Below are 20,349 nucleotides of genomic sequence, written 5' to 3'. Positions count from 1 at the left end.
GATTGTCAAAAAAAAGGGGGGTGGGGGTGTTCCTGATACATTTTGATTTAAGATTTCAGAAATTGATTTACAGTACTTATAAGGGGGAGGGGGTGTCTTATAAGTCATTGTAAGTCACAAATGATAGTTCACACTATCATAACTGGTTTTTAAATAGAACATCAGTAAAAACCTCTTTCAAATTTTACCATGTTAGATTACAAGCAGCATGAGCAGCCCCCCTCACCCCACCTATGACACCTATTGTTTATAGAAAAGTTTGGTTGATTTTATTGGGAATCACTGAGGCTTGACTGGAACATGCCCCTCTAACGCAATCATCGTGCCCCCTAATTATGAAAATGTTTGGATACCCCACCAAACATCAATACTAAATACATTGTTTGATCAAGGGGGTGGGGGTCAGGGTTGGATCCCCCTTTTTTGGACGATCAATGTAAGACATTTTAATGGGGTCATATGGTTGGAACATTTTCAGTTCTTTTTTGAATGAAATGATAAATAATTTACTGCCTGGTATTTACGGTCGCGGATCCAGAACGTTTCATAAGGGGGGCCCGCTGACTGACCTAAGATGGGGCTTCTCCAGTCATGCTTCAGTGATTCCCTCTATAATCAACCAACAAAAAGGGGGGGCCCTTGGTCCCCCAGGCCCCCTTGATCTGCCTATGGTAATTAATATAAACCACAGATCGAGGTAAAAATAGTCAAATATTTTGTATACCTTATTATAGAGCTTAAAAAATTGAGACAGAACTGTAAACTTTATCATGATTGTAATATATTGAAAATGCAAATAGTGCAGGGGCTGATGCAGACATTTTTAAAAGGGGATGTTCCAACCCCAGACCCCCTGGATCTGCCACTGTAGCTTGATAGCCTACCATGGCCACCATTTTGTGCCCAATACAAGAACTTCAACATTTATTTATAAATAACTTTACTTACATTAGAAATGTATCAATATAAGTACATGCAATGATGCAGAACATTAAATGTACCCAAATATTTGTTCATGTTTGTTTACCCTGACAAACTGGTTTTGTAATTAGCCTTGGCTATATACATAATGTTTGCTCATAAATCTATAATCTAATTAAAAAATATTGACTTTATAAGAGAGAAAACAAAAATTATTAGAAATCAGTCATGACAGATTAAAGAATTATTTTAGCTTGTATTGTTTGTAAATTTGTTCAGAAAAGCTTCAATATGCCCTCAATATAATAAATATTTAAGGGAATTACATACATTGATATATATATATTACCTATTACCTATACATTAGAGATGATATTGCAACACAACAATATCTAGGTGCATTCAGCTACTTAAACCCTTGTTTAAAAGGCAGAGTTTGAATAAAGTAAATAAAATAACATGCATCCTTACAGAAATTATCATGATCATTTCGTGAGCTTTTTTTGCTTGGCTTATTGGAAGGTTTCACATGTGTTAAAAGCAGAGGCCAAAATTGAAATCTAATAACTAAATTGATATCAAGTGCTATCCAATTCTTACTCATAAATAAACTACAGCAATCATTATATGCTTATTGTATTTTTTATTAATAGGGAGGTTACAGAATAGCTTTGTTGGACCATAATGAACAAGAGGTCCAGGTGTTTACACCAACTCAAAATGGACAACGTTATACTGGTGCCAATGATCCAACGTAAGTTAATGTATATTTTGAAGGTTGAGGACTTCATGAAAATGTGAAGCAGTTTTTCATACAGTTCTTTAATGTCATTGTACTGCATATCAAATATTCGTGTGTACATGTATATACTGCATTTCATTGTTTCCCTTTTGAATACTTAAACCTTCTAGCTATATCAAAATTCGAACTCAAGGCACAATTAACCATAATCTACCAATGCAGCAAACAAAGTCCTCTAAGAATGTAGCTTTAAACTAACTTAAAATCTACAAAGTCAAAGGAAGCACAAATAATTACATTGTAATGAAATTTTCACTTATTTCAAAATTATCTAACAAAATAGTTATAAAAATGATGAACAAAAAGAGGTGTTGCACCTCATAAGATACATGTAGCAATCTAACAATACATCACATTGTTTAATAATGATTTTACTTATCAAACTATTTGTATTTTATATAGAGTGAAAATGATAACTTGTAGACATTCAAATTAAATAAAGCTTAAACTTGATCTAAAAGAACTTTTTACTTCTGTGTTTGCTGTGTGCATCAAATTTGCTTACTGAACAGTTTTTGATTTGTTTAAGACGAGTTTTATATTTTTTATTTTCAGAACTTTGAGTCATCAAATAACCTTACCGAATACAGCATGTCGGAATTGTTCCCTTCAGCTGATACGACAGGCTGGAGAATGGTCTGCTGGGAACTGTGGAGATTACATCTTCTATTCCTGTGCAGACATCAATATACTACCATGTAAGTTGTCCCTGTCAAGCAATTTCTTCTTTTTAAAATTGGAGTTAATTTTAAATTAATATACTCATTGGCAATACTTTGAATTTGAATATAATGTCTAAAGATACAACTTTTTCTTTTGTTATACATGGACCATCAGTTCTACCATCACATATGTCTGTCTCTGTATGGTACAATACTATGATATTTTGTTTTTGAAAAGGCAACAATATTCACATGTGTTTGGGCTAGTATTGTTGTTAGATTTGATTGAAATTGCTAACAATTTGACCAACTCTTTATTCATTGAAGATAGTTCCAAACATGTAGTGAATGACACAATTGTCTATATTAATGTTAAACCTCAAGTTTATATCATTGTCTTTATAAATCAATTACTTCAGGTAAAACATAATAATCAATTCCAAGCATTTGATCTCTCCAAATACGGAATATAAAAGATTGATTGTCACTGTGCAATTTGCTTAAGAAGCATATCTCTAAAGTTCTTATATAGATCTATATAAAAAAAGAAGATGTGGTATGATTGCCAATGAGACAACTATCCACTGTTCATCTCAGAACTATTGCCACATCTTTTTATTACGTTTCCCTAACCAATGAAGCATTTAGGTTTAAGTAAAAAATGCTTTTAGGTTTAAGTAAAAAATGCTTTTAGGTTTAAGTAAAAAATGCTTTTAGGTTTGAGTAAATTTGCTTTTAGGTTTGAGTAAAAATTGCATATTATGGATACTTGATTTCATGGTTTAGAAAATTAAATTCTGCATACTGTCAGAAATCTATTTTTTGTTAAACACTAGAATCTATTGTCTTATACTCAGATAAAAGGTAAAATCACAAAAATACTGAACTCAGAGGAAAATCAATTTGGAAAGTCCATAATCGCATGGCAAAATCAAAAAACAAAACGCATCAAAAACGAATGGACAAGAACTGTCATATTCCTGACTTGGTACAGGCATTTTCAAATGTAGAAAAACCATCTGTACATTCAAGCTGTACATTAAACTTCTATAAAGAATTGAATAAAAGGATATTTTAATAATGATATAAACTTGTCAATCAATATCAATTTCAAAATATTTAAGACACATGTTGTTTTACTGAATAATTTTCACATTGATTGGTAAAGTCTTGAATTCTATGGAATGATTTTATAATAGAGAAAAAGTCTTCAATTTACTTTTATGAAAGCTGAAAGGAATATCAGAACTTCATTTTAGTACAAATGTACTGTTAATTTATATATGTAAAAAAAAATGTAAAGTATTTGTTAGCCTTTAAAAAATATTGCCAAATCATTCATGTACTGTTTATTGACACAAACTTTATACAAAATATTACACAAACTTTATACAAAATATTACACAATTTTTTTTCTGCATCATCTGGGTTTTTTAAATTTAAATCACGATTTTCTCTGGACTGTAACTTTAAATGTCCGCATATCGTGACAGCTACCAACAATACATTCAATGAAAATTCTTTTTATCTGAGTTAAAATATTATTCTCAATAATTATTGTACCGTGCCTGTTTTTTAAATGGATCAAATTCTTTTTGCGGACTATCATGTCCTTAAAAAAGAAGTTATGATTAAAATGAGATATTTGGTATACATAACTTATTGACACAGTGACATTGAGAGGTCACTATACTACCTTTAATAGAAACAGACAAATCAGTATGGTATTAGCTCCTAAAATGTCCCAGGTTTCTAGACAAGCTGTAAATAGTTTTCGTAGAGATACTCCCAATTTAGTGCTCTTGATATGAATATTGTAAGAATAAAATATATAAATAAATGTAAAGCCCATGGTAAAGTGGCACTACATTGTTCTAAAGGGAGACTTAAAACCGAGTCACAGTAAAAAAGATATAAACCAAGTTTTCAATCAGAAATTTTCATGTAGCAATCATTTTTTTCTAGGAATACGGCCAGAATCTTACCAAAAGACATTGAAAAACATAAAAAAAAGATAAAAGATAAATTGTCAACCACCAATTTTCTTATATCAATGATATATCTTATGGTGGCTGTAACAATTCAAATATAATCACACTTTCTTCGATATGGCAATATTTTTTTGTTTGTTTATAGTCTTTTTATAGAAATAAAAAACTGATAAAAAAGGCTTTATTTCCAACTAATTTTATGTTTTAATATGACTGCTGAATCAATGCATCAAAAGTTTTTACTCATTTCAATCACTCTTTAATTGAGATCACACCTAGTTTTTGGTGGGGTTCGTGTTGTTTATATTATTCTTTAGTTTTCTATGTAACATCATGTGTACTGATGTTTGTCTGTTTGTCTTTTTATTTTTAGCCATGTCATTGTCAGTTTGTTTTAGATTTATGAGTTTGACTGTCCCTTAAGGAATAACAGTACTGTAGTTGAAGAGTTGCCACCGTCAATTGTAGATTTGACGGTCGCAAATGCAGTTTTACTGGCGACGCGTAGCGGAGACAGTAAAACGGAGATTTGCGACCGTCAAATCAAAATTGACGTTGGCAACTCTTCAACTCCAGTACTGTTATTCCGATTCTAATGCATTACAAAAAGAAAAATTACGATAAAACTTGAAAAATGTCTAAATTTGTCAAATAAAAAAAAAATCCACGAAACTTCATGAAAGATTTTGGCACAAAGACGTCATGGCTAAACGTGACGTCATACAAATGAAAACTTACAAACTGGAGGTTTTTACGTTACCTGTACGCTTCAAATTCGGATAAAATTACATTACAACGGCAAATTCGAGGTAGGTGTTGTTTTATTTTCGAGTATATAGTAGTAATCGAACATTTGTTGATTCATCAATTCAAAATGGCGGGTCTCTGCTTAGTTACGCCTGGTCAACTGTGGATTTGACGGCAACTTTTAGCCAATGAAAAAAATTGTTACATCCAAATTGCATTAGAATTTGGTATCTTTCACCCCTTTTTTATATGCACTAGAAATATTTATTTCAAGAAAATTGGTGCATTTCTTTAGTTCTTTAGTATACTTTAAAGTAGCACAGATTGCAAAATATCCTTCAGAAATTAGAGTTGTTGAAATATGTTTTATTCATGAAATGGGGATAAAGATGAAGTTGCTGATGTAAATTTTTCTGGCATCTCAGTTTTAGACATGAAGTCAAAATAAAAAGTGGAACTTCTTGGGTAATTGTGTTGTTACACTTAATTCCAAGTGTGTTGAGCCTTGTAAATCAAACTGTCGAAACATTTTGTCCAAGTTGAGGGTATGTCATATGGGTTTCTTTGTTGGAATCTTTAACAGATGTTTGCACCTGTCCTAAGTCAGGAATCTGATGTACAGTAGTTGTCGTTTGTTTATTTAATATATACGTGTTTCTCGTTTCTCGTTTTGTTTATATAGATTAGACCGTTGGTTTTCCCGTTTGAATGGTATTACACTAGTTATTTTGGGGCCCTTTATAGCTTGTTGTTCGGTGTGAGCCAAGGCTCCGTGTTGAAGGCCGTACTTTAACCTATAATGGTTTAATTTTTGAATTGTTGTTTGGATGGAGAGTTGTCTCATTGGCACTCACACCACATCTTCCTATATCTATATAAGGCATGTTTTCTCCTGTTTAGTATTCATAAATTTTATGTGGAAAAGTGTAGAAAAATTAGTCTACATAAGACATTTTTGTATATATGGTTAATAACTGCAATGATTTATTTCAGCAAATGTACCAAACAGGCGTTGTGGCAGTCATACTAACATGGGTAGTATGTGCAGTTGTAATAGGACTTACTTTGGAGAACAGTGTACTTTTAGAGGTCAGTAGTTATTTACCAACTGTGAGGTTAATCATTTATCATACCCTATCTTTTTCTATCAGTATATACTTGAAACAAGGATATTATACATAATTTTATTTTATATCACTTTCTATTATTTATAGAGGATTGTTTGAGACAACCGTTGAGTTTGTACTTGGCTGGAATACTTTTTTTTATGATTATTTATTACAGAGGACTTTTTAACCAATGAAGACTGTCACAACCATAGAGTTTGCTTGTGACTGAAAACTAGTATATGTATTTTTTGGTATAGTAGCTTTTATTATTATATATAGAGGACTGTTTGAGCAACCATTGAGTTTGTACTTGGCTTGTCGAATAAGTATTGTATCTTTTGGCCTAAACTTTTTTTATGACTATTTATAGAGGATTGTTTGACCAATGAAGACTGTCACAGCCATGGAGTGTGTACTCGGCTGGAGACCACATTTTATCCCAGACAGCAGTGTTTCTGTGATAGAGGATGGCACGGCAGACATTGTCAGCACAGTAAGTTTAACTCCTGAAAATCTGTTTTAACATTATACCTTACTTTTGCATTTTGTCATTTAAGATTTATGTTGTGTCCTTTTAGTAGATTCACATCCATAACTTATCTACTTTTAACTAAACAATGCTCTCTAAAGTATCTGATATTATTTAAGGGTAGATTAAGGATTTACAAAATTACAAAAAAATGAAATTAAATTTGTGTAGTTAAAAGTAAAGAAAAAAAGTCCTGGTTGAATGCAATGCATCACTATATTGCTTTTTGTCTCATGTCCAGTGGCAAATATGTAATACAATTTTATATTATGTTTTTAAACTCCTACTGGAATACATGTTTGTGAGAATTTTGAAAAACATATTCATGGAAAATAATAATTTCTAGCCATAGTCCACAGTGAACCATTAATTTTTAATTTACATTGAAATTTTTTCAGAGTCAATTAAAGATTCAGAAAGTAACTAATCAAATTCGACTTTTTATAACAAATAATACTTTTTTTTAGAATCAGCTGTTGCTGGGAGGATAACAGATTTCTCAAGTTATAAAATGACAGAGCTTTCACCAGAATTCAATCTCTTCCATAAAATTCTTCCAGTAAGTACACATGATTGAGGAATTGGGGTTAACCATTGTCATTTAAATTTTGTAGAATACATTGTCAATTAGTCTTCGTTTTTGATATTCAATATCATCACTATAATGTGGTAAAAAAGTATATTGGAAGAAACAGCAAAGAAATAGGTTCACAATTCAACTTTACTTTGATATATTATTTGATCTTAATTTCATTTTTCTGTCCTTTTATAGAATAATCTAATTTTGAATGTAACACGTCTTCTGATTGGCTGAAGGTTTTTGTCTATCAGCTTATAGAAATTATTTGTCATGTGACTGTGATTGATTGATTGTTGGTTGCTTAACGTCCAGTGGCAAATATTTCATACATATTCAGGACAAGCAACATTGATTCAAAATACAATGTAACATAAAAAATGTGGTGCACACTTTAAAATGACGTGCTAGACTGATTATTCAGTGCTCACCATATATTTTACGTTATTTCTTTATAGACAGAAAAAAATTTACAGTCATTTCTTAAATGGTGTATAAAGTGTTTTCCTGTATGGGCCTCTACCTATATGATAGCCTTCTAAGTTTCTGTCCCTCAGTCTGTTCTTGCTTCACATATGAGAATAAAAGAACTGGTTAAAGTTAATTATCATGAGGTTGTGGTCACATAACCATAAATCTTAGTTCTCAATATATTAAGGCAATTTTTTTTAGAATATATGCAAAGTTATTTTTTGACTGAGATTTCATTGTTTACTAATCAATGAAATGTCATTGTGTAAGGGACACCAGTTTACTTGTTAGAAAAGCACTTATCATCACAATGTCACTTCACCAGAGAACTACTCAAAGTGGAAACTATCCAAAGAATATGTTAAATGTATAGTGTGGCTGATTTATTATCATATATTCATGGGTAAACTTCATGTTAGGGAGACAAATTTGAATACAGTGTTAAAACCAGTTATCTACCTTATTTATCTGTTTATAAAGGATAGTTGGCCATATAATAATATGCTTCAGTAGTTGAAGGAGAAGTTTTGTAAAATTCAGATTTATTAATTTTGATGTAAGGCAGATATTATTTTTACATTTTAACTTCACTACCAAAGACACAAAGATATCAAGTATACTAAATGTTCGAATGTGGTTTTATGATAATCTGAATGTGCACAAAAAAAATTATATGCTATCCAAAATGTACTGTAAAGGCTTAACAGAATCTATTTATCTTCCAAAACGTCTGCAAATCTTGAACTAATTTTTTTATTATTGATTTCTGGTTGACCAATCTTTCTCAGAATGCAACTGAGAATTTTATTGAATGGTGATCAATATCTCATTATCCATTGTCTTGGTTAACTAATTCTACCCATTCAACAAATAATTAATGAATTTTGCAGTTTCCCCCTATTAGTTTCTCTTAAAAGGATACATACACTTCACCTTTCATATGGATTTTTAGAAATGTGCAACAAACAATTCCTAGAAATAAACATTTAGCAATAAGGTTTCAAGTGGACAATTTTATTGTTTTGAACTTTTCACAATTGTGATTTATGGCTGCTCTTTTAATGAATATTTCATACGTTGACAACTATTGAGAGAGATAGAAAGAAACCTACTTGAATGTTTAAGAATTTCATATACATACCCTTAGCCATGGGGGTTTGGTGGGTATCGGAAACCCTCCTTGAAAACAAATAATTAGCACTGTTAAAGTCAATGTTCTGTTTGAATTGTGACTGTTAACCCCTTGGAAATTCCTGGCTTCAGGCCTCATATAAAAGGTTTTTTGTTGGCCTTTTAAATTCACCAAAATTAAAACACTGCCTAACAGCATTACTACGGTAATCACATTTTTAAGCAACAAAAGTAAGGCTATTCCGAAAATGTAGATATAAGCCTCTAAGCTTTGACGACTCAATTTGAATGCGAATTCTTTATTTTTGTAATTTTTAGCAAAAATATGTAATGAAAGAGCAATTGACTGCATTGAAGTAAAGCACAAATGTTTGCCACAATTTTTTTCTCAATCAGTTTCTAATGATTGGACAAGTCTAATTGAGCTATATTTCTTTGTTTTAGAATGATGAAATAGAAATGGTAATGAAAGTGAAATCTACAACATGGGTAGGAATTGGATGGAGACCCACTAGTAAGTACTTTATAAATCTCGGTGAAATCGATATCATTGTTAAAAAAGTGTTATTGAATCATTTAGAGTTCACATGTAGTTTTATATAAGTTCAAAGTGATTATTTGTATTTAGGGGCCAGCTGAAGCAAGCCTCTCTGTGCAGGATTTTCACTCTGTGTTGAAAACCTGTTAGTGGCCTTTGTCTGTTTTCTGCTCTTTGGTTAGGTTGTCTATATTCATCCCATTCCCCATTTCCATTCTAAAATTTATGTAGAATTGCCCAGTTCAAACATGTAGGATGTTTGTAGACATGAAGATTAATCACTTCTTAAGTTTAACCACTACATAGCTTTGCACAAACAAATGATTTCTTATTAGTTAGTTTTACTAAATCTATAATTCACTGAGAGTTGTCAAATAACACAAGTTTGCAAAAGAACTTCTTTATCATTTCATATTATTTCATTTTCACCTGTTTGAATAATTCTCAATAGTTCACTGGATAATACCATAAGAGAAGATGTGTGGTATAAGCTTTGATTTCACAGATGCTAATTTGAAAGGTTATTTTATATTCTTGTGTCATAAGTGGAAAGTTCTAATGCATGAAATGATAAATTACTTAGATATTCATGCATCATGAAAAATCTAAGTTTTGGTCTTAAAATATTCATATTTAGTATATACATATCTTCAGATTAATGTGTAACACATGAATTGTCAAAGTAATTATTTGAGAAAAATTGGCATAACTCATTTTTCGTTCTCAATACATTGTAGTATATATTTTTCTTTATATCAGATAAATTCTACTCTTTCTGTAACCTGTAGTTATAATATATTATGTATAATAGCTAGTTATTGCGTCTGAGTTTACCAAAAAATTCACTAAGTCATTATCAATTCCTTTTTAATGACTGAGTGAATCTTAGATACTGAATGGTATTGTGCACCTGATATATTTGACTCAAGTAGGATATACTGTGTACTATAGTTCTTGTTTTTATAATTTTATAAAATATACTTCTATATTTTTTCATCTAATTGGTTCTTGCATGGAATTTGCCATTCCTTTATCATTCACTTGATACCAATACATTTTATATAATATTTTATATCTATTGCCATTGAACACATCTTCTTTTATTTTCTCATCTAAACAATATTTTGAAATTATATTATTTGGACTAATCAAAGGTTTTATAGTGAAAAAACTAAAATCTCTGCAATTTACAAAAGCTTTTATTCTGCATGATTTTGAGTTAGTCAGTATTTATTTTTGGCTAATTTCAGTGCAGAACTAGAGTTATATAATCCTGGACTTTTACCAAAATTAAGTAGTTCATGAAGGTCCAACCAAACAAAGACTCATGCATTCTTTTTAAAAGGACACACCCGATATATCACGACTTTGTACTAATTAAATGTAATATTTTAAAATTTAAACTTGCCATTCATATATTCAGGTGTCAGGGTGTGCTTCCTTATAGATAATTTGAAATAGTACATGGTTGGTTATAACTATAATGAATGCAGTTACACAGTACAGGTTTTGGCTTGATTTGGTGTTAGTTTGATATTGATGCATCAATTCTAAAACTTTAATTTAAAACTTTTTATGTTTGTTGATTTCTATGCTTATTCAATCAATAAGAAAGTCTTATGGAAAAGCAACATGTAGGAGAATAAAATTGCATTTCAGCTTTGAACCGGCTAAGGACAAATGCGGTACCCTTAAGCTTTATGCTATCAGCATTTATAGAAGTTAATTTTTTCTTTCTTTATGTCTTTCACTATTAAGCTTTGAAATTCAGGATGTTTCCATATTTATATATATTAACATATTATTGAGGTTTTCAATAATTTCCAAAACTTTTTTTTGTAGTGGATAATTTGGCCCTGTTCTTGAATGATATGTTGGGGAATAATCATTTGTTTGATATTCAGCAATCAAGTTTTTGACTTTGATAATAAAAAATTAACTTAGAACTGACATTTTCCCCATTTTTATCTAGATTTTCTCATGATAGATATAAACTAGGTTTTTTTCATCTTAGTACTTTTTCTAGTTAGAGTTCAGTGATGTAGAAATTAACTTTTTTCATCTTTTCTTTAAGGTGGTACCTAACACTACAGGGAGATAACCAGTGTAATTTTTCTGAAAAAACGCTTGGTTCAAATTTTTCAAATTTTTTATATTTTTGTAAAAGGATCAAAGTAAATACTTTGTTAAAATTTTATGAAAATTAAACGAGCCAAATTAATTTTAGTGAAAGTGTTGGGTACCACCTTAAACCTTAAAAGTGCATGTCACAGTTTATGATTGGAATGTTAAAAGGCCAGGACTCCTTTTGTGAATAAGAAAGAGATGTACATACGATTAACATATTCTAATTTCAACAGTGCTTAATTTTACGATGAGTAATATTATACTTTAAATATAGTAACAATCGTGTTTAAAGTATAGAAAAGTATTATGTGCATTATGTCCTTTATAGAATATCAACTGTATAGGAGGTATTTAATAGTCATTCAAATAGTTCATTTTTTGGCAATAAGAAAACAGTGTGGGAATTTGATTTACTTTTAATCTCCTTGTGAGCCTGAACTTGTCTCTGTAAAAGTTGCAATTGAAAAAAAAATTGTGTACTGATTGTGTTGTTCTATTTGGTACCTTTTTGGTGGTCCACTTATTTGGATAAAAATAGGGTAAATCAGAGAAAATTTCAGTCTTTTATAGTTTTTTATGCAGTATGGGTTTTGCTCATTGTGTAATACTATATGGTGACCAATCGTTGTTAACTTTTATGTCATTTGCATTTTGGTCTTTAGCTTAGTAGATATTATTTTTCTGTTTCTTATTGTTCTTTCAATTTTGTATAAGAAGAGTTTCCATCCTGCTGTTACATTCTTGTTAGTACATACAAGCTTCAGTCTTGCACGCAATCTTTGTTAAATATTTTGATAAGTTCAAGATCAGTGGTCACAGATCGACCGTCACATCTTATATTTAATTTAATAGATATTGTAGAGATTCACTCTTGCTATCAAACAGCAACAAATGCTGAACCAAAGAATGAGTCCTAGCTATTAAAGTTTATATTAAGATTGATTACATGATGTTGTTTGCATGGTCCATTGTTATTTACATTATAAATAAAAAAGCTGTGTAGTGGATTATTTAAGAAGACTTATAATCTCAGAATCTTTATTGCAAAATTAATTTGTGAGGATTTATTTTAATTGTTGTTTAACTTGTTTTCCTTAAAAACAAAATTATACATATCTCCCAGATTACCAGTATAGAAGGGAGATTCCTTTTAACAAAATTAAAAATTTGAAATCTCCTTCTTTGGACTCTTTTTACCTGAGATGGAGATAAAATTTACCCCTTTTGTCAAAAAAATATTACCCTGTTTATCCTTGCTCATCCTTTTGAGTTGTTTTAATAATATATAGAGAATATCATATGGCTTTTTCAATATCGCATCTGTATCAACCCGAGACACAAATATAATCCCAAGAGCTCTGCTCGAGGGATTATATTGGTTGAGGGTTGATACGGTGTGTGATATTGAAAAAGCCATATTATATACACTTTATTATATACATATACCTCAAGTAGATGTTTTTTTATGTGACATGACCATGGACGTCATACAGATAAGGAGGTTTGAAATGACGTCATACAGATTAGGGATTTGATAAAGCCTTTGCAACAGTGAATGCAATCCATGATGCGACGTCATTTATATTAAAGTTGTGATAAAGCTTTTGCAACCGTGCTGATTTCTATATCATCACGGGTGGCTGATACAGCACGCTTGCCAATGATTGTATTACACATACAATTTATCTTTATTTACTACTAAGTATATAATAAATATGATTATTAGTTTTGCAATAAAAATGCTCCTTTGCATAGTAAAAGCACATTCTTCAACTAATCAACATGGAAGTTATTTTGACTAATTAAATTCATTTATAGGTGATTTAATTTTATCTGTGATGCTGAATTATTTTTAAAAATACATTTACTTAGTATCTTATTACTTGTATTTTGATAAGAATTATCTCCCCCTTATTTGAGCTGCAAAATAAGGCAGATCACCCTCTAAAGGTTGGCAGGTCTGTTTTATGTTTTAGTGAGGGATTGAATAAGCAACAAAAAACAAAATTGTGCGAAAAATTGTCCATTTGGCAGTATAGGTCAAAAACTACTAATAATACTATTTCCCCTGGAGATAGCTCCATCTTGTATCCAATCTCATTCAATTATCAGTGGCGGATCCAGAGGGGGGGTTCTGGGGGTGCGCACCCCCCCCTTTATTTTTGCCGATCAATGCATTTGTATCGGGACATATGTTTTGCACCCCCCCTTTGCCCTGGGTTAGCACCCCCCCTTTCGAAAATTCCTGCATCCGCCCCTGATTATTGTCATACATCTTATCTGGTTCCTTTTCTACTACAGGTTTTAGATCTGGTTCCTTTTCTTTTTTAGGTTTTAGATCTGGATGTCAATATTTTCCACATATTCCTGGAGTGGAACCAAGGCCAACAACTGGACCTGGACCAACACATGAACCCGAACCTGAGCCATCCCATGCACCTGAACCAGAGCCAACTACTTGTGGTGGGAGATGGAAGAACTGTGACAGTGATCAATGTAACTACCATGCTCGGTGGGAATATGATGCTTCTAAAGATGAAATCAAATTTACCATGTCTGCAATGGTTACACAATCTAAGTGGGTGGCCATTGGATTCTCGGATGACAAAGTTATGGTGAGACATGAGCATTTAGTTGGTGTTTTGTCAATTTGTGTACCTTGTAGTTGTAAAAATTTTCTTCTAGAAAAAATAATTTAGAATTTCACTATTAAGAGTTTAAGACACACATTATTTTTTTTATTTAAAATGCCTACACTTTTCAAAGATTTATGCACTCATGGTATGAGGATTATTTCATTGTTACAGCTACCAAATGACACCCCCCCTAAAAAAAAACCCAGGTATATGTAGGTTAATATACAAGCAGTTTAACAATAGACAAGGCTGTCAATCTAAGAATTCTCCAGCAACTAATTGTGAAATTTTTATTTTTGAATGAAACATTTTGTATTATCTTTACAATAAGTAGACACAGATAATTATTTTTTTAATAAAATAATAACTCAGTTGTTTTTTAACATATTTTGTTTTTATTTCTTTTATTTTGATTTTAAACATATTTTTCTTCATGTAGAGGTAAACATGATTGAGCGACAGATACAACCTAAAAAGCTCTCTCCATAATATTTTTTTTTTTTTTTTCATTATTGGAACATTTAATCAAGTAAACTACACATCAGAAGATTATTCTTTAAACTTAATAATATCTATGATAAAAATTCCCTTTTGACAATTTCTTAGTACATTTTTTTTTTATTAAATTGATACAATTTCCTCAGTTGCCCAGGATGTAGACTGTGGATTCTCGTTTACATTTAAACCGACTGTCTGGGAAGCAGGAGGCTAAAAAATGTGCACTATTTATCAGAAAAAATAATATAATAATATACATGTAATAATACTTATATTCTTTCATATGACAATGAGTTAAAAAAAGAGTGTAATACTAGTGATGAATACAATAATATTATAACATACTGAGTGCATTTTTAAACTCATAAAAGAAAAATCCATAATCAAATTTACATGTCTAAGGTGTAAATCAAATTTTAATAACTGTATTCAAAATGATATAATAAATTACATTTCTTTTAGCCTGCAACTGATGTGTACATGGGATGGATTGACAATGGACAAGCAATTGTATCTGACAGGTAAGGGACTCATTGCACATGCTTGATACTTTTTTTTTTGGGGGGGGGGGGGGCTCAATATAATGATCTTTTGATTTTTAAGTTTTCAGATTAGTTTCAGGAAAATTGAAAATGAACTAGATGTTATATTTATAGCTTGAGAAAAATAAGTACACAAAGAATTTAAACAGAAAACAATACAGTAAAAAAAGATATACAAAATATCATGTGTTGCCTTCTTATTAAAATTAAAGAATAAATATAGATACTAGTATTAGACTAATTTTATTTAGTGCTTTGCCCATTATTTGAACATTGTAATAGACAACCCATTTCCATTCTCAATTTTAAACTATAGACAACACTAGTTATCATCACAACATGTATATACAAAAAGGTCAAATAAACTTAGTTGTTTGCAATAATTTGGTTATGCATGTATGTCTCTTAGAATGCATTAGTAATGATAATTCACTTTAATGAACAGATGGGCCACAGGAAGATTTCATCCTTCAGTTGATCCAACCCAAAATGTCAAAGATGTCCAGGGTAGTTACACCAACGGTATGGCCACCATCAGTTTCACAAGAAAGAGGAACACTGGTGATAGTACATTTGATGTTATGTTCAACGACACATATTGTCCTTACTTCCTGTTTGCCTATGGTGGCGACGTCTCAAAGACAACATCGGGAGGTTATGATGTAACCAGACATCAAGCCAGATATTCTTCTATGGAGCGTATATGTGTCAAAGCTTGTCGTATGTATTTATTCAGGATTACATTTTATGCCCCACCTACAATATTATGCCCCACTTACGATAGTAGAGGGGCATTATGTTTTCTGGTCTGTGCCTCCGTTCGTTCGTCCGTCTGTGCGTCCGTTCGCTTCAGGTTAAAGTTTTTGGTCAAGGTAGTTTTTGAAGAAGTTGAAGTCCAATCAACCTAAAACTTAGTAGCTATTCTCTGTCTGCATTTATATTTTACAGATGTGAATTAAAAAGTAAATTTGAAGTTTGAAAAGAATTAATGAAAAAATAAAAAAAAATATGATTTGGCGATTTCTTATGCCAAGAATACTTGAAAATATAACTTTGCAGAATTTCTGTCATTTCATTTTAGCTACACCAGAACCTGAATCTGAAAACACCCCAGAGCCAGAATCTGAAAATACCCCTGTACCAGAGTCTGAAAATACACCAGTACCAGAATCTGAAAACACTCCAGTACCAGAATCTGAGAACATGCCAGAACCTGAATCTGAAAACACACCAGAACCTGAATCTACACCTGAACCAAATGTACCTTGTGGTAACAAATATGCCCATTGTGTGAGCGGAACTTGCTATAACTCTGTAGTGTGGAATTATAACAGACTGACCGATGAGATTACATTTACTGTATCAGCACAAATGAGTTCTTCACAGTTTGGATGGGTCGGAGTTGGATTTACAGATAGTCAAGCTATGGTATGGTTATCAATCTCTACATGGTTACAAAATATTTCATGTTTTTCATGTTTTACTCCAGTTTATAACAGATTTTAGAATTATCATATAAATTGACTGTAATATTTTTTCTGTCTATTCAAAATACTATAAAAAAGGACAAACAAATTAAAATACACAATGAAAAAACTTTAGTAATAGAATAAAGAATGGAATCAGGGAAAATGCTGAAGGACAACCACCAACCAAAGAGCAGAAAACATCCCAAGGCAACCAATGTGTTTTCTGTATCAGTCAGGCTTCAATTTGTTGTATAATTATAGCTCTATATGGATGTGTGGTTCTATGTATTTTTTGCAGTCTGGTTGTGTCAACAGACACCTAATTGACAAAAAAAAATGACAGTAGAACCTCATTTTATTTCCTCCTTAATCAACTCTATCACCTCAAGGAATTTTATATTCCTGTTTTTTATGTTAATAGGTCAATTTTCTATAAGTCGCTGGTAGACTATTGAATATAAATAGTTGTTAACTCATATTGTTTTCTTATGTACCATTAACTTTAAGCAGAGTAGTATAGCAGTTAATTTGTAAGAGGAATCATTTATCATAAAATTGAGTAATATTATTTATATTTTGTATTTTTTAGTCCGCTGCAGATATTTACATGGGGTACTACAACCAAGCTGATAGTTCATATGTTATAAGAGACCGGTAAGTGATGATTAATGTATTATGTCCAATGTTATCATAGATAAAAAGATTTTGGCACTTTTAGGAGAAGTCACTTGTAGTTTAAAAGTTAATTTGTCCATAGATGAAGGATAACAAATTTTCAGAAGGATTTAAAAAAATTTATATCACAAATAGATATCATCAACAAAATTAATACCCAAACAAAATATTTACCTACAAAAAATATGTATGTCACTTACTGAAAAACAAAAATTTATCCCCACAAAAGTGAATTTAAAGAAAGATTTTTTTTCCCATAGAATTTTATATCAACTTTATTTTATATTCATAGACAAGCCAATGGTTACAGCAAACCTGCTAAAGATTCTATACAGAACGTTGTGGCGTTGGCTGGAAGCTATGATGGTACTACAGTGTCCTTCACCTTTAAAAGAAAGAGAGTTACCAATGACACCACAGACTATCAGTTCTCGGATACAAAATGTCCATATATTTTGTTAGCCTCTGGGGGTGCATATGATACAAGTAGAGATGAGCCTACAAACCAACATGATCGTCGATTTTTTTCTCCAACTAAAATGTGTATCAATACTTGTAAGTTTTTATGTTGAGGTATTTTCAATGTAAAAATGAGGGAATTTTTAGAGAGAATTTAATAGTGAAAAGCCCTAGCTAGCTTGCAAAACAAATCTAAATGTAAGAAATTCAGTTGTGAGCTTAACTTCAGTAATACAGCAACTAAACAATTTGTAGCTAAAGTAGACATTAAGGTTTGGCCATTAGATCTTCCAGGCCAAACAAATTACAGTGACTACATTAATACCAAGCTTTTAATCTTTCTGAATAAAGACATGTCTAACTATCACTGTGATCACTGTCAGATTCTAAGTAAAGTGGTATCAGATTTAGGCCATACTTGATCCTGAATTGCCATGGATGCTTTTTAACTTGTGTATTTTGGTTTGTTATCAGTATTTCATTAATTGCACATTGAGGATAAAAGATTTGTAAAAAGTAGAATATTAATGATAACAAGCCATAAAATGCTTTAATAACATGACTTAAATCAAACTGACAGTTGAAATTTGAAAATGGTTATTACTGTTTTAAAGTCACATTTGTGTTTGTAATAAAAAGATTACTGTAAGGATCATTCACTTGTGCCAAATTCTGTCAAGAACTTGAGTCAGTGGATGATTTATTAGCAGTACATCAGTTGAATCAAATTACATAAATGTTAAAAGGTTGCTCATGACTTTACACATTTTTATTGTCATTTTCTGAATTGGTTGTATCCTAAAATGAGACAATTTTGTATTCATTTAAACATAGGTGATACCAGCACAATGACAAAAGCAGGATATTGCCCCAGAGTAACCAATCAGATGGTGGGAATATGTGTGGAGGAGTGTTCATCTGATGACCAGTGTCCAATGAACAAGAAATGTTGTTATAATGGATGTGGTCACACATGTACAGATGGTGGGTTTTTGTTGCACATTTTATGTTTGTTAATTGAATGTTCTTTGCAACAAATATTTATATCCTAAATGCCAGACATACAAATCCTGGATGCTGTCGTAAGGCTTGTTTAAATTAAGGTCCAGTCTGTGGTTAAAGTGTTTCAACATCAGTAACGTTTGTCAAATTGTAATTCTATTTCTGACATTTGGACAGAAGCATATGTTCATAACTAAAAGACAGTTGCAGATTAAAATTTTAATTTTTTTTATTTATTTTCATTACTCTGTACTTATCAATGGACTTTGTTTTTTTCCTGTCTGGGACTTCAACCATAGCTCACATTACCATCCAGCAGCAACGTCATAACTTATTTGTATAAAGCTTTATATTTCAGAAGGTAAAAGACCTGGATGCTTCATATCTTATATGCAGATCCTTATTTTAGGAAGTTCATGTCAATCATACATCCATTGTCCTTGACCTCATTTTAATGGTTCAGTGACTGCTTGAAAAAAAAAAAAAATCTTAATAAGTGAGAAATTCACATGATAAGATTCTTATCATGTGAATTTCTCACTTATAATAAGTAAAAGGATAAGGATATGTGGTATATGGGTTCCTTGCAAGGTTTTAATGTCCGTCAGATATAATTAATCTGACCTTGACCTCATTTCCAGATCAGTGATCAAGGCTAAAGTTATGTGATAAGGTCTATTTCTCTTATACTATAAGCAGTAGGTGAACTACATTTTGTGTATGGAATGATTGAAATGGGTACATGTCAGGCTGGCAGGTTTCATCTGACCTTGACCCCATTTTCATGGTTCATTGGTAAATGTTAACTTTTTTTTACCTCATTGTCATAAATATGTTTAAAAATGTTCAGTTTCTTTAAGCTTTTAGTTTACAGTTTACTTAAAATTTAGGTAACAAAATTGTTTATCTATACATAAATCATTGCAGCAAGCACACAAACACCAGAACCAGAGAGAACACCTGAACCTGAAGTAGTGGCCACTGGTCAGCCAGAAGTTGAACCACCGCCTACCAGTCAACCTGAGGGAGAAGGAGAACCAACTGGTGAACCAGAAGGAGAAGGAACGCCAACTGGAGAACCTGAGGGAGAAGGAGAACCAACTGGTGAACCAGAAGTGGGAGGATCATGTGGAAGTCGACCAGCTGGAAACTCAGACACCACTGGAAGTATGTTCAACATTATTCAAAATTTTATCAAAGAAGCATGAATATGCATATGACACAAATAAAAATAAAGATTTTCAATAGAGGTCCAACTATGGGCAAAATCAGTACCATGCATAGTATTTTAAACAAATTAGAATTGCCAGTGGTCACAGATTCACTTTAAAAAACTAGTAAAAAATTGAGATTTTTTGAATGCACGCTATATATGTGAATTGTGAATAATTTGAGAAAATGTAAGTTTCTTGTTAAATAGTAGATTTTGAGAATTGAGTCTTGTTTATGAGTTAATTTATTTA

General features: G+C 31.4%; 1 protein-coding gene across 1 annotated transcript in view; it reads left to right on the top strand.

Moving 5' to 3' along the window:
• Nucleotides 1-20,349, top strand: part of LOC134712188 (uncharacterized) — a 35,335-nt gene that overhangs the window by 3,653 nt on the left and 11,333 nt on the right. The window contains exons 3-16 of the mRNA XM_063573491.1: nt 1,575-1,675; nt 2,279-2,421; nt 6,117-6,212; nt 6,603-6,725; nt 7,229-7,320; nt 9,385-9,454; nt 13,937-14,220; nt 15,202-15,260; nt 15,727-16,001; nt 16,363-16,709; nt 17,340-17,404; nt 17,718-17,980; nt 18,719-18,868; nt 19,814-20,053. Of these exons, the coding sequence (XP_063429561.1) occupies nt 1,575-1,675; nt 2,279-2,421; nt 6,117-6,212; nt 6,603-6,725; nt 7,229-7,320; nt 9,385-9,454; nt 13,937-14,220; nt 15,202-15,260; nt 15,727-16,001; nt 16,363-16,709; nt 17,340-17,404; nt 17,718-17,980; nt 18,719-18,868; nt 19,814-20,053 (2,308 nt within the window). The remainder of the gene's footprint in view (nt 1-1,574; nt 1,676-2,278; nt 2,422-6,116; nt 6,213-6,602; nt 6,726-7,228; nt 7,321-9,384; nt 9,455-13,936; nt 14,221-15,201; nt 15,261-15,726; nt 16,002-16,362; nt 16,710-17,339; nt 17,405-17,717; nt 17,981-18,718; nt 18,869-19,813; nt 20,054-20,349) is intronic.

The sequence above is a fragment of the Mytilus trossulus genome, chromosome 1 (assembly GCF_036588685.1).
Source record: "Mytilus trossulus isolate FHL-02 chromosome 1, PNRI_Mtr1.1.1.hap1, whole genome shotgun sequence".
Classification (NCBI taxonomy): domain Eukaryota; kingdom Metazoa; phylum Mollusca; class Bivalvia; order Mytilida; family Mytilidae; genus Mytilus; species Mytilus trossulus.
This window is presented reverse-complemented; position numbering and strand designations above follow the sequence as displayed.